The sequence below is a fragment of the Boleophthalmus pectinirostris genome, unplaced genomic scaffold (genome assembly GCF_026225935.1).
Source record: "Boleophthalmus pectinirostris isolate CB_2022bp ecotype Guang Dong unplaced genomic scaffold, ASM2622593v1 HiC_scaffold_10, whole genome shotgun sequence".
Classification (NCBI taxonomy): domain Eukaryota; kingdom Metazoa; phylum Chordata; class Actinopteri; order Gobiiformes; family Gobiidae; genus Boleophthalmus; species Boleophthalmus pectinirostris.
Window position 1 is genome coordinate 21,386,635 of NW_026570971.1, and position 22,832 is coordinate 21,409,466.

The 22,832-nt window shown below is 39.1% G+C and overlaps 1 protein-coding gene across 1 annotated transcript in view; it reads right to left on the reverse strand.

The window, feature by feature from the left end:
* Nucleotides 1-20,637, reverse strand: part of daam2 (dishevelled associated activator of morphogenesis 2) — a 46,862-nt gene extending 26,225 nt beyond the window's left edge. The window contains exons 1-5 of the mRNA XM_055155163.1: nucleotides 20,626-20,637; nucleotides 20,454-20,543; nucleotides 12,251-12,325; nucleotides 7,422-7,516; nucleotides 962-1,295 (exon numbers count right to left, since the gene is read on the reverse strand). Of these exons, the coding sequence (XP_055011138.1) occupies nucleotides 962-1,295; nucleotides 7,422-7,516; nucleotides 12,251-12,325; nucleotides 20,454-20,543; nucleotides 20,626-20,637 (606 nt within the window). The remainder of the gene's footprint in view (nucleotides 1-961; nucleotides 1,296-7,421; nucleotides 7,517-12,250; nucleotides 12,326-20,453; nucleotides 20,544-20,625) is intronic.
* Between the last annotated feature and the right edge of the window lie 2,195 nt (nucleotides 20,638-22,832).

Sequence of the window (22,832 nt, forward strand, 5' to 3'; positions counted from 1 at the left end):
TCCTTTATTACCGCAAGCAGAGGTGGGACCAAGTCAGTGTTTTGCAAGTCTCAAATAAGTCTCAAGTCTTTAAACTCAAGTCCGAGTCAAGTCCCAAGTGAAATACAGGCAAGTCCAAGTCGAGTCTCGAATCACTGGCCCATAAGTCCAAGTCAAGTCCAAGTCTTCTGCTTTGAGTTTAAAGTCATTTAAAGTCTTTAAACCAAAGTACCAAATATAGTTTAGATTTTAAAAATGTATATGAATTTTAAAGTAAACTGTACTTTAAAAAAAAAAATCTAAGAATATTTGTTTTTGAGTATTTATAGAGTATATAAGAGTTGTAAAAATGTATTTTGTTAATTTTTCCTTTTTGAATATCTTGACAAGATCTTAGAGTGAATCATTACATGCAGAACAGAAAAAATTGCTTCTCAAGTCGTCTCAAGTCACAGGCCTCAAGTCCAAGTCAAGTCCCAAGTCATTGACCTTCAAGACCAACTCGAGTCCCAAGACTTAGTCCATTTTGTCAAGGTAAGTCCCAAGTCCTAAAAATAGTGACTCAAGTCTGAGTCGAGTCCAAGTCATGACTTGCAAGTCCCCATCTCTGACCACATGACATCACAAGGTGGAACAGTGTTTTCAATTTAAGAAAAGAACAGCCTAAATATGCAGGGTTTGTGTGTTGAAAAAATACAGTCGTTTAAATAAATAAATGTTTTTTTTCTCAGACAACCCAATGTCTGTGGTTTTTGTGGATCAATATTTGTTTACAGTACTTATTTGATTAACTGCGTAGCCTTAATTCAATATTATGTTATGCACCATTTTCAAACCGTAACACCTTAACTTCAAATACCAGTTATGTTATACCCAGTTGTGCCAGAAGTACATTGTATTATACAGTACCTAGTGTGAAATAGGAGTCATGTATAAAAGATTATAAAGTATTAAATAGTTGGACTTTTTTTATTTTTTTTACCTGAAACCGTGTCCTCTCCGCTGCGTACTTCTGGTAGTGAGCCATGGCCTGCAGTACCTTCTTATGTCCACCGGGGACCAGACACACCGCCCCCAGTATCTCCAGGACTGCCACTTTGGTCTTGATGTTTTCTGTGCGGAGGCTCTGGGAGATTGTGTTGATGCTTTGGGGGTGGGCCAGGACGTGAGCACGCCCCTGAGAATTGTTCATGAGGGCTTTGATGCAGCCGATGACAGAGGTGTGCACACGACTCTCACAGGTCTCGTAATCCATACTGCGCAGAAAATTCAGCAGACAGGTGAGGCCGTCCAGCTCTATGAAGCGAGTTACAAACCTGAGGGAGAAAAAAGAAAGATTAATATTGTTGCTTCTGTATTGGTTTTAAGAAATACCTGTGTATGTGTAATAAACACTGTTGGGCAAGTTACTTCAAAACAGTAATGTGTTATTTATTACTTATTATTGTCATTTCAAAGTAATTTGTTACATTACAATATTACTGCATTTAAAATGTAGAACATTACATGGCTATTGCAGCACTTTAAGTTACTCTCACCAAAATAATTGTCACTGTCAAATAACAATCAGTGAGCAAAGATGCCAAACTTTTGCGCCGTATATGGACTGAACCAGGACTAAATCAGGACTGAACGGAGGACTGAACCAGGACTAAAACAGATCTAAAATAGGGCTAAACCAGGACTAAACCAGAACTGAACCAGAACTGAAGCAAGTCTAAAGCAGCACTGAACTAATGACTGAACCAGGAGGACTGAACCTAGAGTTAACCAGGTCTAAACCAGGACTAAACCAGGACTAAACCAGGACTCAACCAGGACTCAACCAGGACTCAACCAGGACTCAACCAGGACTCAGGACTCAACCAGGACTAAACCAGGACTAATCTTGGACTAGAACTTGGAAACTAGGACCGCCCCTGAGAAAATCACCCACCCAGCCCACAGGCGCACCCCCGGCCCGTCCCCACATTCAGAACTGTAACGATGGCGTTTCACCGCTGCTGATATTGCGGTGATTTTAGCAAATTTGCATGAAGAAAACGAAAAACCTACCAATTCAATTCAAATTAAAAATGCATTGTAACGCACGTCACTGACATTTGTACTGAGTAGAATATTAACTTTTTTGCCTATAATGCCTTACATTACTGTGTTACAATAAAAACCAATGCATTAAAATGATTTGTTACTTTTATAACACGTTACTCTCAACACTGGTTATAAACCACATCAAAGCATCACGTAGTAGTCAATTTAACCCGGTGTAAAGTTGTCAAAGTTTACAGAAGTGTGGTAGATTAAAAAAAATGTGCACCTTTAATATACCTCAGAGATTACTAGGTAAAGTGGTGAGACTGAATACCATATTCAAATAATTAGATTAAGGTCAAACAATACTAATTATCACATTTTTTTCAGTTTATCAACAACATTAGAAGCAATGAAAGACCCCATTGAGAACCAATTAGCAGTGGTAATTACAGGCAACAAGTCTGAGAGATGGAGTGGTGCAGCCGGGTGACACAACACGTAAACAGTAAACAGTGGGACACGACATCTGTGTAGTAAATGACCTGCCCACTTAGAGATTTCTCAATGGCATAAATTACCACAAACAAAGGGCACTTGTGAGAGGATAGGAGATACACAGAGAGACAGAGGAGACAGTGCGGAGAGAAGACAGCCCAAGCACAAACAACCAGAAAAAAAGAGAGAAAGACGTCACATTTTATATTGCCTCACAGTAACAAATTCATTGTTTTGACAGTGTCAGAAAGAGGGGATCCAAATTCCATCCCCTCCCACTGCTGCCCTGGCTGACTATTCACGGAACAACACAACAGCAAAACCAAATCATCCCTCCATTACTGCACAGTACATCTCATGCCAGGATCCTTCACACAATCAATGCCAGATTTTCATGCTCTATGTGAACTGTGTTAAATAAAGTCACATTTAACCTGGCATTGGCAATAAATCATCTCATAACACAATATTTTCAACAGCAGTGAAATAACAGAATAAGAACAGATCCATCATACAATCAAAAGTCCAAGGTACACACATGTGATACAAGGACACATGCAGTCTCGCTTTTGTGATAAAGCATCAAACAGTGAGCTTGAAGTTTAGGAGCCAATCCCATGAGATGCAGTATCAAAAGAAATATTTTATCTAAGCGCACATATGATGTACATTTATAATTTAACCACAGTAGCTAGATGGAAAAGTGGATTACGTGGATTACTCATCAAGGAGAAGGTCAATAGTTTGTTTCTCACAACGGTTGTTGTCTCCGAAAGCCAAGACAATAAATCCACATTTCTATTTCTGTTTAATATAACTGGTTGTGACAGGAAAGGGATCCAATGCAAAAACAATCAGATCACAGTGCAATCTTTCTATAATATTGCCAAAAGATAAAAAAATAAAATAGCAAAGAGAGATAGACATGTGTTCTCCTGTTTTATGCTTGTCTCCACAGACATGTTATTGCTTTGTCTGGAATGTTCCACAGTATGGTATAAAACTTATTTTGCATGTTGCATTTATTCGAATACTGGACTCACGAGGTTACATAGCTAAAACAAGATATAGCATATCTTGGAAACATCCATTCTTACTGTGAAATGAGTCACCTCTACAAAGCTCTGGCCCGTACCTGGCCTGAAGGACTTACCTGCTTCTCCCTATGGAAACAAGTAAAATGGCACACTGTGGACCCTCCACCAAGTTAGTTGGAGCACATTTAACTACTGCTTATTATATTCAATTTGTTTTAGTAAAGCCCAAAATAACAACAGCTATTTGTAACAGAAAAAACTAAATGCATACTAGCATTATCCAATTACTACTCACATCTGGTCAGTATCTACAGTGAGCAAAAAGGTGTTGACAATTCAAAATCATAAATTTCACATAACTACAATCAGATGCAAGCCTGACATTGGAAAGTGGAGAAAAGCTTAGACCAGTCCAAGTATTAAAGTTACACATCTTATATCAGAGGGAATTCCTTGGACGACGGCTGCTGCTATGAATCCCAGGGCCACCTCGGCGAGAACTTTCATACTGCACGAGAAATTAGCCTGAACATTCCCTGATTAATGCATGGAAATCAGATGGTGATAGATGTTGTTCTTGGAGTTCAAAAGGGGCACTAGATCCAAAAAGCCTCACTTGTTGTTGCCCGCTCCATTCGGCTGTGCTGGTTGTTGATGGCCTGCCAGACACACGGTGAATGTGTACAGTAGGACTTGGCCCTTACAAAAGAAGAAACGAATACGCAAAATATTCAAGTAAGATGACATCTAACTTTCCTTATGTTTCTTGCTTTACGAAAATTACACTACTATACTATGATTTCACTCCACCACAAAACTGGAGACTCTTGTCATCTCTTGTCCACTCATCCGACACTTACAGAAAAGGACAGCTTACCTGAGTATATCTCTTGGGATCAGAAAGTCAGGGACAAATCATAGACAACTGATGCATATGAGCTACAAACAATTGATACTTTACAGCTGATGTCTTAAACATTCTCTGGGGGTGTGAAGCGAACTGAAAGCACTACTCTGTCAGAAGCTCTGTTACTGAAGTTAGAATTTAATATGAGCTTTTTTTTTAACTCAATCTGACCAGAAAGAGCAGACTTATTTGGAACTACAACAGATGAGATGATTTATACTTTTAAAAGTCTCTCACACATTTTTGTACACAGTTTTATATTTTTTTTCCTTGAGTTTTCAGACTATCTTAAAACTTTTTGTCTGCTTTTGCTAATGAGTGCACTGTGTCACCATGGTAACTCCTGAATATTCCTCCAATAGAGATACATTTAGAACAACCCCAGCATGATGTCACTGCCAAAAACCAATAGACGGACTGTATACAGTCACATACAATGGGACAGAAAAACATTTCATTTAAAAGCATAGTTCAGAAAACAGGGTATTTCAGTTCAAGGTTATTTCAGTTCAAACTTACACAACAGTCTTTATTGTTGCTTAAAGATCGTTATGTTTGACTGGTCGCTGAACTGGACTCAACTTCATTCTGACTGAAGTTTCAACACGTATCCCTCTAAAAATGATCAGATTTCCATTTTAAAGTATAGTTTGGCTCCACATACAATTATAGGACGATAAAAGTCTCGGCCAAGGTGAACATGTGTGATGTGTGCAGTCTGTATTGGCATGGAGAATACGTTTTTATAGATGAGGTTTAAGATCTGTTTGTCTGGACACTTCAGAATGTTCTCCAGATGTCCATGTATTTCTTAAGCCCTACTGTGCAACCTTCAGTCATTCAATTAATAATATTGTGTACTTTTGCCCTTCTCTTTCTATCAGTCCACAGCTAACCATGCTTGGGACTCTTGTGACTTAAGATTTAGAGAAAAAATGTTAATAAGGGCTTATACACAGTGACAGTCTTATGTCAGTATGCATTACATGATCAGGTTTCGGAAATCAGTGCAGTGCATTCTGGGTATGTGCCTCCCTGACCCTTCAAAACCTTCATTTCCTGTCATCCCTTAGTTATTGGACAGAGGAAATGACTGGAGAACGAAGAGCATCATGCCGCAGGAATGCTCCCATCATATCAGCAGAAAGATCAAAACATGGGTCAGATCAACAGCATTTTTGATCATTAAACGGAAAATAAAAAGGAATTAAAAAGTAGATACATAGTGTACCTTTAAATAAAAGTAACTTTTTTATTGGGGATCCATCATCCGCTTGTTTCTTTGGATATGTCACTGCTATGTCTGGAATGTTCCACAGTATGAAATCAAACAACTCTATTCAAATACAGCAGTTTTTTATAACTCAAAAATACGTAGAAAAACTGAGTTGGGTAGCCTCTCCACAGATCTGTTCTGTAACTTGATCTAGTTTGTTTTCCATGAAGATAGAAAGGTTTAATACCATACTGTGAAACATTCCAGAAAAGCACTTAATGGATTCCAGGAGAAAAAGTTAGACAATGCTCCTTTAAATTAAGAACTGTTTGAAATTGTTTTTTTTAAAGTGTTAAAGTTATATTTCAGCTTTGTGTGACGGAATGAGCTCTGATAAAGTGCGCTGCAGCTGCAATCTGAAGTAAAGTCAGATCTGGCCTAAGCTCTAAGTATAGTCATTAGCACGTGCTTAGACTGGTGTCATGATTACAGGAATATAACGTAGTTGTGTCTGCATTTATTTCATAGTGGAAAGTGTGACATTTAATATTAATAAGAATAACACTTAACACTTGTATAGCGTTTTTCAAGATACTCAAAGACGCTTTACATTTGTCTTCAAAGCCAAAATCAAAAGAGCATTTTATACATTGTCAATTTTGAATCATCTGCAACTCTTCAGTCTAGAAAAGTAACAATTTTTGACATTTTTTTGACATGAAATTGTGATACCCATTCAGTAGATGGCTTTACATACCACCTCCTAAAGTGGTATGTAAAGCCATTTTTTTTTTTTTATTTATAAACATAAAGATACAAAATATGCATGAATATTGTCAGTGTGATCTAGACTTGTGATATGAGCTTTTTGGCCCATCACCCATCTGTACTTCAGCCTTGAAAGCCAGGTCATTTTAAGTGTCACCAGATTAAATCAAGACATAACCCAATTCACATAATTTAATTTAATGACTATGTTTTCATAATGCAAATATTGAAGCCTGGAAAACCACCAAGGTCAATGGGCAGGGACTATTTCCTTAAAATTACTCCCCACGAGACAGGACCCAGACGGTGTTATCCACTCAGCTGTAGCACATTTAGCCTGAGTTTGATTGAGGCCACTGTGTCACGTACTGGGCAGCTCTAAGTGAGCTACTGACACGAGCAGGGTATATTGTGTTATTTTGAGTTTTAAAGGGCCCATGTTACACTATGCTATAATGTTGTTTCCTTATCACAAACATACCTGGAGTTGTGTGTGTTTGTGTTTCATTCACACATTTTTAACACATAAAAACAGCATATTTAGGCCCAGGTCTTCTCTCCAATGAAAAACACTTTGTTCCACTTTGTGATGTCATGTGGTAAAACTGTGTACTCCACTATGTTTTCAAAGTCCATACTCTTTCACTACAATCATTCAGATAATTCAGACAATTCAGTCCTGGAACTGCCTATTTCTAATGAACTAAAGGTAAAAAGTTAACTTGAAAACTGTCACAGTATCACAAGGTGCTACAGAGCATTTTGAGCTTTAGAGATGTAGATGTACTTTACGTAAATATGTGTGAATAAAACAAAACACAACTCCAGATATGTTTTAGATAAGGTAAGAACATTTTAACTTAGTTAACAGCTTACAAGAGTCAATGTAGCATAATTTAGGACCTTTAACAAAGTGTCTCAAAGTCTCAAAATGTGATGAAAAGGTCTAATAATCTAGTCTTTAATTATTGATGGAGTATCTCACCTCATTGGCTGTGTTCGAAGCGCTGTCTTCAAGTCCTCCACCACTTTATTTCTCATCTCCATTTCTTCTTCGTCAAATGCAAACAGGGTCTGCATCTGCACATCCAAAAAACGCACAAATGTATCAGAAAGTCTGTTATTGACCAGCAGCCATTTTAACATCCACATTAGAAAAGAGCAGGTTTAAAAGCATAAGGAATGTCACATTTGCTTTGATTAACTCCAATCTTGCTTAAGTATTTTCTCTCATAATGAGGGTAGAAATCTATCAAAACACAGAAGCAGGTCTTTGAGTCATTAAACTCTTTTCCAGAATCTGCAATGGAATAACTTGTGCTACAGTAACCTTGTTTGCAACTGCTCAGATTAGTATTTTTTACGTTTTTAAATGTAAAATCACACCTAAAATTGACTGACAAGGCCTTTGTGCTGTGAGGCGTGTGAGATTTGTGAGATTCTTTAATCTAAGAACACTGCAGTCAAAACATCCATCATGTTAACTCCAGATGTTTCAATCGTGAACGTGCCAAGAAGTGAAAGCTCCCGTTTCTTCAAACATTCATAGTGAGAGCGAAGTTGGACATCGCAAGTGTTGGGAGAATGATTTGACCATGTTGTGTGCCAGTTCACCATGCCATCAGGTCTCGCCAAATATCTCCTTCCTACATCTGCTATTTATAAGTTAACCTGGGGCCAATATGAGGACGCCATGGGAAAAAGTTAGTAAAGAAGTACTGGGTAATTCCCTACATCCTTTTAATGGGAAGTGCCCAGAGAATCCAGGACAGAGCCTTCCAGTGTTGTTGACATGGCGACAACAATGATTTGTAAAAATAGCTAAAATTGTTTGTTTGAATAGGAAACATCAACTTCTTCACTGAAATGTATTCTGAAAGACAATGGCAAAATATATTTATTGCTCTGTTATTTGTAATATTCATTTTTGCATTATTTATTGTTTAATGTTGCACCACATTGCTGAATCAAATTCCTAGTTTTGTCTACTACAATAACAGCACGCTTTATTATTTAGATTTTCTGTGGTTACCGTGGGTTACCTCGAACTTCCTTATACCATTTAATTACATATTTGAAACGAAATTATAATTCTAATTTGCCTCTAGTGGAATAATACAAGAATAGAAGAATAAATCCAGTATATATCTGTGTGCTTGGTGGTCAGATCTAATTATTGATGATTTGAAAGTCAATGCCACATTTTGTTGCCAGACAGAATAATGAATACTTCTTTTAATGTGCACCAGGAAACTTTACGGTTAGTCAAATAAATCCTGAAGCTATTAAACAAGCATGTGATGTTCTCTTTTAACTGGTCAGTAATGGCTCATAAAGTCTTCCTTATACATTAACAATGCACCAACAATGCTCTACAATAGTATTTTTTCATAGTAAAGCTTTCTGTCTCTCCTGCTTATAAATGCTGCATTGTCTTTCACCATTATCCACTCACCAATTCCAAACTCTAACTAGTTTGGACAGCACAGCCTTAGTCACAATCATTTGGCTGAACAGACTGCAGACGCTGACATGGCTTCATGAATGAAAACTAAAGAGAGGCAGAGTACAGTAATCTCTATGGGCAGCGGGGCAAACAATGAGCTCATATAATAAGTGTGGCTACTGTAGAAAGACTTAGGAGCCAAGACATGAAGTCATACACTGAATTGAGACATACTAAGAACTGGTGATGAAAATACACTATCAGGAATGATACACTGGGAGGGACGGCTTTGGAAACTATTCCTAGATACAGTGTTATCATTGAGAGGACCATTAATGTAACACAAACTTGTGATAAGTCCACAGTAATAACGCCTTAAAGGTGCACTATATAACATTGCTGGTGAGAAGTCCGCTATAATGTTTCCTTTGATGTTCCACAGTATGACATTAAAGTTATCCATCTTGCATTCAATTACAGCTGTCCTCAGTGAGCTGCTTATATAGCCAGGCTGGCGGCATCTAGTGCCTCTGCAGCGACTAGGTCAGGAATCGGAATACACTAGATGGTTTGCAAGAACCCCGGAAGTGCAAGACCGAGCACCAGCCAATCAGTGAAGAGCCATATATTCTGTGTTGGTAAAGGTTCCCAAGATGGAGGATTTAAAGCTGGAACAAAGAGAATATTTGGTGAATTTTATCAAGGGGAAAGACATTATTGCCCTTCTTCCTACAGGATTTGGGAAAAGCTTAATATACAAGTTAGCCCCGTTAGTGGCGAATTAAATATGTCACGACCAAATAGCAGCAATTGGTTAAATAAAAAAGTACACGCAAGTGAACGAATTCTAATGCTGCATAGCCTGATTCATCAGCCGGTTTTACTTCGTAGAAACCAGCTGATGAATCAGGCTACTGCTTGTATCCATAAGATAAATAATTTAATGCCATACAGTGGAAGTACTATATCCATGGGAAAAATGCACATAGCTGACCCACAATGAGAAAAATTACACAGTGCACCCATAATAATTTTAAGAATGGACAAAATGTATAGGAAGTTAGATCACTGCTTTAGCTCTATACATGCGCCATAAAGAGGCACATGCTCCATGAATTTGTTGGCTGTTCTTCAATTCTGGGAATTATATAGTTCTCATCAATCCATATAACATCAAAACTTTAAGCCACTAACTTTACAGTAGAATGAAATGTAGTCGAGGAGGTGAAAAATGTATCATGCAGTTCAAATAAAACTGGGTGACACCTAACTGTAAAGGTCCTGCTAAAGCGCTCAGAGTTTTGGCAAATAACAAATCAGCACTTTCTCCTGACTTCTCCTAAACCCTGAGCATTCACGAGACTCTCTGTGGCTGTAACGAAGATGTGTTCTCCAGACCTCCAGAAAACGCTGAGTCCAGGTAGAAGCAGCTCATCTCCAGTAAACAAAAACAGATGGAGCCATGAATGTGGTTGCTAGAGACATTTTGTACAAATAAAACTTGAGTCTAAATGCTATCTAGTTCAAGAAAATGCAACGGATTTCAGAACTTTCTAAATTGTGGTTTAGGTATCACAGGGCAATCAAATGACTTGAGATAAAAGGTTTATGTTGAAGTCACCAGATACTGTTCATATTTAAGTCTGGTTCTCATTGGGAATTACACCGCAAATGTTATTCTTGTTTAAAGGTGAACTATGGGACTTTTCTGGTAAAGGGTCCACCAACCACATGTAATTTCTTTGCTCTTAATCTACTCTCTAATGGGGATTGTGTTTAATTGTGGTTTTTAGTACAAAACATCTCTGGTAACCACACCCACTATTCCTGTACCCACGCACCAGAAAAATTACATAGTGCACCTTTAATGGTCATATAATTGACTCTTGTGAGCTTTAAGCCATTTTATAATACTGTTATCTCCTCAAAAACATACACAGATTCGTGTTGTTTCATTCACACATGTTTGAGTATTCCTTTATTATTAGTCTGTCTACATCTTCACAGCTCAAACTGGTCTGTTCCACCTTGTGATATCATGAAGCAGTGGTTTCCATCTTCATGAGTTTTATGTTTGAAAGAAGAACTCAAGGTTTGTGTGTTACCCGGTCTCACACTGCTCACGGTGCACCTCCGGTCCAGTGGCCTTAAGTATCTGGTATAGTTAAAAGTAGCGAAAGGAGCTCAGACCAAGGGCCGTGTACTCCAGATCAATTCAGTTGGATTCATTTTTGCTGGACGGTGGAGCCCACCGCAGCCCTTCAAAGGCTGGGACCACAAGTGCACAGCAGAGCTCTGACACTGCTCTGCAGCTGGACCGGGTGCAGTCTGAGCCCGGGGTAAAACATGTGTGAATGAAACAAAACAAAAGTCCTGGTATGTTTTTGATGAGGAAACAACCTTATAAAAGAAATTAGAAAATTAGAAAATCGCACAATATAGGCCCTTAAAGTCATACTTGCTTTTGCTTTAATTCAAGTTTTTCTCGTGCCTTATGAGATCTCAATTTAAATCTTGAGTAACACTAGCTTTAGTTCCTCTATTGTGCCTGTTGAATCGATTACAGATGAGTTTAAATGGAGGGTACTGATGCAAGTTAAAAGCAAAACCTTTTTGGATTTTTTGGAGCAATAAGAAAACATTCTCAGAATTTCTAGCTAGCATGTCACCCTTAAGGAAGCTCTCATAAAATGCTATTTTATGATCTACAAACACTTGGGAGCCAGCTTGTCGTGCACATGAGGACTCCAGGTCAAAGGTCACAGTGGTCAATGACTTCACAATCAAATACTGCAGAGTTAGAGCTGTCAAACCGTACATCTTGATAACACTAAGACTGAAGGCAGCTTTGTAAGACAATCCTGCTGTTGTCATTGGCATTTATAGCTGCTTACAATAATAATGAATATTGTCGTTCCTGGTCTGGCCGTGCTCTGAGCACTGTTCCCACTGACTGAGAGTCTAAATGGGCTGTTTGTCATCACAGTGTGTGGAGGCCGGGGTCACACAGAGGAATGTGCCCATGCCAATATCACAGGCAGTCAGCAGGGACACGACAAAGTGAGCCAACCCCAAGAGCCTCAAATAAACAGTGACCACAACAGGCTCTCCGACTGTTACAGGAGGTGAGGGAGCACATGATATAAGGCCCAGGCCAAATGTGATACTAGGTCACTTTTGGTTTGGGGAAAATATTTGAAAAATTACATTAGCAAAAACAAAAACAATACCCCTCTCTAACTTTACATGTTCTATCATGAAGTTAAGTGGGTCAATGCTAATCAAATTGCATGTTTTATGAGTCAAACTATTATCATTCTCACGATTCAGTTTGAGTCATATTCATAGAGAGTTTAATTTGAACTTACAGCAGCCATGGAGTTGATGCGGTCGATGTAGTAGTCCGGCCAGCTGGTAGCCAACTTGTTAGGGTCCTCTTGCTCCTGCAGAGGTAAACAGACGTGCATGTTTAAAACAATAAGGCAAATAATCTGAAAATGTGTAATGACAAAACACATAACAGAACCCATAATGAATGCCTTAACATTTAGCTGTATTATTACCATTATCACCACCATATCAGTTTGGGTCTGTCACCTTTTTGTTTCTATGGATGTGTCATTGCTCTGCTTCAAATGTTCCACAATATGACATTTAACAGATCACCTTTACATGTATTCAGTTACAAATTGCTTTATTGCTCAAAAATACCTAGCAAAACAGACATTCTGACTGTGAGCTGGATTGCCTATAACTGATCTGACCTGTTGCTTGACCTGGTTTGGTCTCCTTGAAAGGTTTAAAGCCTCACTGTAAAACATTTCAGACAAAGCAACAGCATCTCCAGGGAGAAAAGCATTTGACGGACCCTCCACCAGAAAAGTTGCACAATGCACCTTTAAATTATGGAAACATGGTAATAATGTTCATAAGTATGAGAGACTGTAGACTCCACTAACGCTTTGGCACAGTACCTACATGTCTACCTCACAGCACTAAACACAACAGGCACTTCAATCCATAATAATTGGGTCACCACATCTCTTTACTGTGAGAAGAACTAAGCAAAAAGGAGAGACTGCCTAGGGAAACAACACACGCTTCACAATAGCTTTTTAAATAGCCCTGTCTGAGATCAATTTGTCCCAGCCAATCGGAACAAGCCTGATGCCACAAGTAACCACGACACAGGGGAATACAGCAAACATGTTTCTCATTCACATCTGCTTCTCTTTAGCACAGATTAAAGTTGGTCTACTTACGGCGAGCGAGTCAATGAGAGCTGCATAGCACTGTGAACAGCATTTAACTGCAATTGGATAGTGTACTAAGATAAAGACTATAAACCTCAGGCATGTTGAATATGAAGCCACAGAATCTCACTGGAAATGTAAATGTCAAATGGTATGGGAGATCAAATATGGTTGCCTGACCGGCCAGCTTCTTCTACATATTCTGTTCGAATACAGAAGGGACAAGAACCAGACCATAGAGCATGAAAATCCTCCATCCAAACTTGAGGCGGTCCAAACACAGGCACTAATTTGTAGCACGTGTCTCTTAAATGTAGAAGACATCTCCTCTCCAAAATTCTTGTATCATTCAGAACAAAATATATAACTTCTTTAACCCAAGAAAAGCAATAGTTTGGTGCCATGTTTGTTTTTGATGTCTCTCTGATTGGTTAATCCACTAGTCAATCATCCCTCTGAAATCAAGGAGACATGATACAGCTCCAGATCCACTTGTCTTTGTAACGTTATGCCAGAGCATATGGTTTTGTCTGGCCAGGTAAGTTTAATGGTAGAAAATAACAGATCATAAATATGTCTAGAAAATGAATGCATCCTAGGGTTCATGCGGATACAGTTGGGTGACAAACAAAACAGATACTACAGCGACCCCATTTTCACAAGGGCATTCCTCATTAAACATGACGAGCTCATCAACTTGTTCTGAAATGGTAATCAATATTTCATGCAACCATCTTTTTAATAATGAATGAAAGCAAAAGTGGCAAACCACAAACCACAATCTGTTTATTGGCTTTGTGAAAAGAGGTTCACACAGCAGATTTTCATACTTTGGGCACATGGTCACCCGTTCACACACACACATTCAGACACCAGTGTACGCAGACACTGGGAGCAAGGTGAGTTAAGTGTCTTGCTCATGGATGCAATGACAATATCCATCTGTGAGAGCTGGTGCACCACCAACCTGTGTGTCAGTGGATCTGATTGCTCTACCAATGTTTATTTTGAGAACCACCAACCTTCGGATTAGAGGACAAACGCTCAACCCTTTTAAACCAAAATCAAAGCAAAACTAACTTTGTTGACTAAAGCCTTGCCACTCAAAAGCCAGAATCACTCGCAAAAAACAACTATTGTATATAGATAAGTACAAGTAAACAGCACCTTCATAATCAATTAAGCAAAAACCTGAACATGGACATTACAAATCCAAAGTACTTGAGATCCTACAGTAACACAGTGGGCTTGAGTGTACAAAAGTGAAATATCTTGTCTCTTGTTTTTTTTAATAAAATACTGGATACTGGATAGTTTGATCTACTTCCATGCAGAGTTTCCAGTTGCATGTTTGAGTATGACAGTTTAAGGTCAGGCCTGTCCTTCTATTACACCAATTACACACACTCACTACATTGTGCATTCCTCATGTCTGGGGACATTACAGGAGATTTACCATCAGAACTAGAGCAGTGTGGGACAAGAATCCTCTGAGCAGATCAGGTAGACCACTGTTAGGAGCTACATCCATGCACCTGCTGAATCGCAGACTGATTTTCCAGGACAAAATGCCAGAGGAAATCCATAACCCTGGGATGTTTCTTTGATTGTCGGATTGTGTTTGCACCTGTTAGTAGGTAGTTTACATAGTTTAGCTTCTTCATGACATGCAATGAATTACTTTAATTTGTGGTAAGAGCAAAATGATTGACCATAATTTACAATTTTTCCATAATGCCTCACATATTCGTTAGAGCCCGACCGATATATCGGCTGGCCGATATTATCGGCCGATATGGGCACCTGGAGACATATCGGCTATCGGCCGATATGCTTGCTGATATGGGCCAATATTTCACGTGAGCATGTTACACCTCGTTGTCAAGCTTAGACTCTCTACATTATGTTCATTTAATCCAATTTACAGACAGATAAATGTCCAAATATGTGGCTCCGCATCAGCATTTATCTGCGGAGTCATTTGTCTGTGTGTGTTTCCGTACTGTCCCTGAACACACGACCAGAGTGACGTCACTTCACTCACGTGTGTTTGTTTACACCCGCAGCGGTGCGCAACACTGAGATTATTTTCTTTTTACGGACAATCGGTTTGAGTCTGGATTAAAAGGACATTTATTAGTGCAGACTTGTGATGTGAGGAGGAGCCTGTGTGAGCGGTGAGTGTTGGAAATACATCGACTTTGAAGCTAGTTTAGGTTTTGTTAGCGATTAGCTGCTGTAACTCCCACACATAAACAGGCTGTTTTCTATTGATCTATTGTAAATTGACTACATTGTCTGTATATTTGTTACTGGACCTGCATTGATATGTAAATGAGCTGTGAATACACGTGTGAATGATCCACATTTATGCATATAATTAATTACCGCGGTGCACACGTTTTTACGGCTAAAGGCTAATAGCGGTAGTTTATTTACTAGCTAGGAGTTATGGGTCGGTCGCGATCGAAGCGGCTCTTAGAGCCGGCTCTTTGAAGCGAACAACAGGAGCCTGCTTCTTATTGGGAGCCGTGTTTTCTCTTTTTCTCACTTTTTCTCTTCATGCCGCATGTAGACCCATAGTTTGACAGCAGCAGCGGCTGAAAACGAAACTTTCAGAAATCTGCGTGTGCATAGGATTAAAAAACTTGCATATTTGGCTGCAGTTCAGCATAAAATGAATAAACCAGGACTAATCTTGGGCTCGAGTGAAGGAGAGAGATAAAAACCGAGTCCCGACACTCAGTCCTGGTTCAGTTCTGGTTTAGTCCTGCTTGCAACAAAACAATCTCAAGAGTCACTTGGGAGCCAAAAGAGCCAGCTGCTTTAGTGAGCCGAGCCAAAAGAGCCAGTTCTCCAAAGAAAAAAACTTCAATACCCATCACTAGTAGCTAGAATGTGATGCAAAAATGCCCTTAGGCCAATCTACTGTATGTAAATATGATGTAAAGAGTCAGAATAACAATAAATGTTGCGTAAATAAACCCAATTTAGAATCCACTAGAGCCAAACCTAAGTTTTTTAAACAATTCAAGATTTACTGTGAATTTTTACATCACTAAATATATCGGTGATTATATCAGCTATCAGCAGCTCCAACTCCCATTATATCTGTTTCATATCGGCCACAACAAAATCCATATCGGTTGGGCTCTAATGTTTGTCACTCCTAAGTGTTTCAAATCAACACAATGCTTTTCGATTAGACAAAAATAACCATCTTACGTAACAGAGACTCAGTAACATTGGGACTTGAATCATAGCTATTGAAGTTACTGTAGCCACATCTGCCCAGGGTATACTAATTTAAGCAAGGCTGCCAATCTGTGACATCAACCCCCTGACCACCAGCAATCACTCACACACCATATTCTTAATAGGTAAGCAAGTGCCTTGCCTAAGGACACAGAGCCACTCTTCCCCAAATGTGCTACCTGGTATTCTCTTCTATCTCCCATCCAAGTACTAATCAACTCTGCTTAGCTCACAAGTTGTATGGCCGCATTAGTGAACTGAGAAAACCTATTGTAACATGAAATGGAGGTGAAACTCAACCCAGAAAGTGTTTGATCCAAATAAACGGTGTGAAAATACAAAAACAGAAGGGTGCATATATTCTTGGCAAACTAGTTGTAGGTGATATTACATAAAAAATGATGTAAACACAATGAAAAGCTGTTCAAACATCTGCACATATGGTGATATCTCCTCAGTATACATTAATACTTTCTACAGAGCTGAGTGTAACATAGATCTGAGTCCGGCATGTTTTCACTCTGCGTTCTTGGCCTGGTCTCTTACTGCAGTAGCCAAGGCGTATCTTAAACAGGCCACAGTCTGTGCAGAGCCATCACTGCAGACATGCTAACGTGCTCCTCTAGGATCTCTGTGGAGACGCTGCCTTGTCTCAGTCTGTTCCCATGTGCTCAGAGAGGCCCGGGGGGACCCTGGATCTGCAGACTTATGAGGGCTGATCAGATGAGGGCCAAAGCATGATGAAGGAATGTTGACTCTGCCTCCCATATTTTAAGATAAGATAAGAATTTTTAAAAGTAACAAAATGTTTCTTTTAAAGGGGGTGCATGCAACATACACTCAAAGAGAATAAGTTTTAAGTCATATTAATTAATACGTTTTAAAAACAAATTTAAATGGCTTTCAAATATTAGGTTCTTGAACATAAACAATATGGACTTACAATCACTGCCATTTAAGACAAAAAATATAAAATGCTTCCAAACTCTAAACCAAATGCTTTTATTCACAGGGGATTGGTTATGTTTCTCTTGAATTAAAAAGATCCAAATGATATTGACAATTCAAAATGTCTCTCAGGCTTGATTAAATTTTAATTAACTGCAAACCATAGTTCCTACTTTCTTCTCCATCAACCACAAACTTGCACAGTTAGATCATTGTTTTTGCTGGTATAACCAAGATCCTGGCAAATAATTTACACTGGAGTTACCCACTGCCCCAGACAAATGACATTAAGAGGCACTGACGTATGGGCAGAATATAGAAGACAAATTCTCATAAGGTTATTGCATCTGATAAAAACATTTTTACTCAACTTAAAAATATTTTTAAGTTGAGTCATTCCAGATTGGGTGTAGCCTACGTACAGATTGATATTTATAACTTTTCATTTAATAATCTCTGCTCCACAAGTAATAGAATATGTGTTCCTGGAAGCACTGTCTGGCATTCCAGTGAGCCAATCTCTGCAGGAAATATTCAACGATGGAACCACGATATAAAGTCTCACCTCAAGAGACAGGAAATGGACAGGATATTGAATCCTAGGAGGTTATGTAATGACCACTACAAGTAGCAATCTTTAGACATATTTCAGCTGATATTTTGGCCCATATCAGTATTGTTGAGGATAAACCACATCAAGATAAAACTTGAATACCATCTTTGTAAAAGAAAAATAAAAAAGAGAAAAAACAAAAGAAAAATATCCAACTCTAAATGTCCAGTTGCAATTGTGACCACATTTTCAATTTCTGTTCTGATCGCAGGGTTTAAACAAACTGAAACAACTGAAAAGAAAACATCTGAATATGGGATAGCAGTTTCTTAAATCATTTTTTTTTTACATTTTGTTACTTAAACAGTGATTTTTGTCTGTGAACCTTACTAATGAACATTCTTTTTTTTCTTTAGGGTCCTTTAGGGTCCTTCAGGTTACATTGAAAACAGACCATGGTGACACGGTCATATTTTGCGATTGGAGCACATCCTAATGGAAGTCAGGAGGAGGTCATGTTTGCCCCCAGAGCGGGATCATTATCAGGGACTATTAGCCGTAACATCATGTTCTCTACATTCGGACCACTGGACACAGACCGTGCCCACAAAACAAGCACAGTTTAGTGTGCACAAATACGCACAGCAGGAATCCAGCATCACATCAGGACTTGTCTTACATAATCAGGACAGAAATCCACTATAGCTGCTCACTTACTTAATAAATAAACAAAGTTGTTGACACACAGACAGAGGACCTACAGACCCATGGCTAATTGAATGAGAGGACAGATGGTGATATGGTCAGGGACATTATGTAATGTTCTACATCCTGTTCTCTGGGTAATGATTTTATTATACTACTAGACACTGCTGACTTACATTAGTCAGTATAATTTAAAACGTGTAAAGAAAAAAATATCCCCAAAATATTTCCAACAGGGCGGCAACTCTAAAAAAAAGAGAAAACAAACTTTTACTTATCCTTTTGAGATTAAGTGTGCCCTTAAACAACATCTGGGAAGCAGTGACTAATCTCTATTTTAAGATAACAATTATGGGTTTTGGAGGTTTTATTAAGCTGAGGAATTGGGCATTTTTAGTGCCCACAAAGTGGCATTAGTTCAACTTGTGAAAAACAAATGACTACATTAGTGGTTTGTGATTGGCAGCAGAGTCTGGCTCTATTAAAAGTACAGTCCAGTTCATTCTGCAGGTGAACAAAGTTAGCCTGGCCTTTTGCGGCCGTGTTGTTGTGATTCTAACCACAACAACTGGAGCCTTGGTTTGTCCGAACAAGGGGACGTTTGTATGTCGTCGACAGCACCGGCTGAGCCCAGTCCTGCTCCTCTCTGCTCTCCATTCAAATCAATGTCACAGACACACAGGCCACCTCTGTGTGTTATGTCTGTGGAGTAGACTGTACAGTGCACAGAGGCGTGTGAGACTCAGACTCTGGACTTCCTGCCCACGGCGCACGGCATCACACGACAGTCGTTCTTTCCCTCCATTACATTGTTACTATGTATGAATGAGTCTTTTTGTTTAGTTTTTCCTTCGACGTTCAGCGTGGTTAGCCTGTTTAGCTTGCACTCACTTTCCTGGCATGAACATTGTTGAATATTTTCACCTTAGCTTTACAGGGGAAATTGTTTTTGACTGCCAGAGATGGAGGAAGACAACCAACCAAATATACCCTGCACTTGAACCCTCTGCAGCGCACACTACAGGCCACTTAGGCCCCAATCAGCCCAATCTGTGATCAGTTTTTTTATTACCACCACTGGCACCGCTCTAAGGGTCCTTAAAAACATCTGTGGTTATTTCAGATATTGAATAACTGATTGTGGAGCCATGTAAGTCTTTTATGTGGGCTCCCATGTGCAAACAAATGCACTACTCAAAAATGAAAAGTCTGTTTTTGCTATGCAAGTTATACAAGAATCACACATCTTAATGCATTCACGGAAACTATATACTACTGTTTTTTTATTAAATTGTAAACCACTGCAGTAGTTTCACGTCCGTTGCAGCCTTGATATAAATTTTATGAACCAGGTGGACCTATAAAGCACAACGTATTTTCTTTATTGAAAATGGTTGTCAGGGCAAACTTGAGTCTGACTTGAAACTCCAAATCAGAAATACTGTTTCCAATGTGTAACCGCAGGGGACAGTTTACAGCCATTTATCCAATTAGCTCTTGAATGACAGCGTGGTCTGAATTACCTTGGTTCTCTGTGCACAAGGTCAGACACTGGTGAAGATCTAACCACAAAGCGAGATGCGAGGTTATTGTGGTGAAGCAACGGGAGAGGTTTTGGCTCAATATTGGGGTGAACCAGAGTGCTTCAGAGCCTTGTCGCGGTACAATTATTGCAAAAAGGAAACGGCTTGTTCCAAAATTGAAGAGGTTGAAGGGAAATTTTCAAGAAGTGGCAAAATGAGAGTCAAACTGTTTTTGTCAACACACAAATTGGTTGCTGGAAACTAAGCTTGCTGCGGTCAACACAGGGTCAACCAGAAAGTGATACTGAGGCACTTCATAATGAGACAAGCTTACCTTCTTTTTGCTGCAGTAAATTTGCCATTTCTTCTCATCAGGCAGCGCAAACATGGCCTCTCGGTTCTTGTCTGTGAGATCCAGTTCATCCTGAAAGAGAAGATTTAAAATATAAGTTTTGGTATGAGAAAAACCATAACATGTCTCTAATATGTTTGTATTCATGTTTTACTAGGGAAACCATTACTAGTAACATATCTGCTATTCTTGTGTGGCATTGGTGTTTCTTTAAATCTATTATTCATTCAGGGAGATGATTGGGGTGCAATCAAATATGACCTTGGTTTGTTTTTACCAATACTTTTTTCCATAACCACTCTCAAAACAAAGAAACACTAATTAGGTAAAACATAAACTGTAAAGTTGTGACCATGTGTTACTCACTTCTAGGACTAACCAGACTTGAGTAAATTCAACTAGTTTGGAGTGTTTTAATATTCACCCCATTGCTCTGCCCTATTCTGCAGTTTGGAACAAGGCGCCTCTGCACCTTTTGAAATGCATATGAGCCCAGGAAATAAGACTCTGTGTACCCCAGTAGAAAAGTAAAACGAAGGATAAATCAGGATTTAGGCCAGAGAAAAAGGGGAAAAATAGTAAAGGAAGTCTGTCTGATAATGGAGTGATAGAAAACGTGTGGATGTTAAAAAGCAGAGGGTGAATAAAGAGAGATGGGACACTGCTGCAGCAGGGCTTTGTGAGCAGCTCACACTAATCTCATCATAATAGTGTTGCTGAAATGACGTCAGCCACAAGAGAGGGCCTCCCGAGGCCCCCTCACTGAAGATGGCTACTGGTGCCAGAGGAGGGGTCCCTAAAGCAGTCCATAGGAATCACATGGATTTTTCATTCATCTGGATGGAGCACATTCCAAGTGTCCAACTCTATGAAGAGTGACATCATCCCACACCCCTTTCAGCAGGACAGCCAGCGCTCACTTATTGTGGCTTTGGGGAAAGAGTGTGAACTTCTAGTGGGACTAACACTGATAACGCCACAACAGGGCTTTCCAATCCTGGTTCAAAGCATTCTTCACATGTATGCATTCAATTACCATGAGCTATATGTGTGCTTCTGTAAACCACTCCACTTTTAATTGTCAACTGTGCATACAGACTTCCTCTATCATGTCTTCAGACCAGGACATACGCACTAGATCCTATTCTTCCCACTGGCACTTCTTTGGTCATTGCTACATGCCCAAGATGCTGTAGCTGATAGGACGTGTTAGTGTGTTAAAATGAGATGTTTGAATGTAAAGCAGATGGATCTGAGCCCAGTCTCTGAGCAGGGTCTAACCCCTGCAATGTTTTCTATACACTTTCTATAAGGAAGGGACTTACTTGAGAGAAAGATATGCATCAGCAATGAAGGGAGGTTTTAGGCCTCTGTAAGGTGTACTTAAGAGCAACAGTGCACCACCAGGAAGACATTTAACAGAGGAAATTCCACTCAGAAATGGATGTAACATTACATAAGGCTTTATATAAGATTTAAAAGGCGTGAATGGAGAATAGTGAAAAAAAAGATGTCAGGAAATGGTCAGAGTAATGTGCTGAACAACATGTTTAAATGCGTCAATTACATACTGTTACATACATTGTTGCCTTATGTAATAGTGTCCCACCTTTCCTTAACTCTATGTCAGGTAGAACGCTGGGATCACATGGCCTCTCCACATGACCAACCCAACGTTCAAGAAACAAGCGGTCCCTCTACTAATCTTCCAAAACAAAATCAAATTCCCTTTGGCTTAACTGCGTAGAAGTCTCCTGATGTACCCATGTCCACCTTCGCCTGCACACCCCAATGAAGAACACCTATAAACCAAAGCTAATATTGTTACACCTGCTACTACTGACAGGTCTGACCTATGAGTGCTTTGTCAGGCTTCCCAATCCAAGCCTATGGAAATACTGCATGTACCTAACACAAGGGAAGTAACATGAGAGAACATGGATGGTCAAAACAACACAGACTCCCTTGAACTTGTCAATGTATTTTTAAGGGAGTTGAAATCCATTCTTCTATTCTCCATATTTCTTAATTTGCATTTGACCACAAAAAAGTACTATATAAGATTTCAGAAAAGGTACAAGAAATCAGCTTTATTTTAATGAGGAATATAGTGCCGTTTTTGCTATATCTTGCTATATTTTATTTCCACATTAGGAAATAAAATATGTATTATGCATGGTATATTAATGCATAAGGGGTGTAATGATATCCAAGTCTCACGATACAATATCATCACAGTATGAACCTCACAGTAGGATATTTATTGCAATACCGTGGGAAAGCTCATGATATGGTGTGGAGTCTCACGATTAGGGATGTAACAATATCCAAATCTCTCTGTACCATATTTTCACAATATAC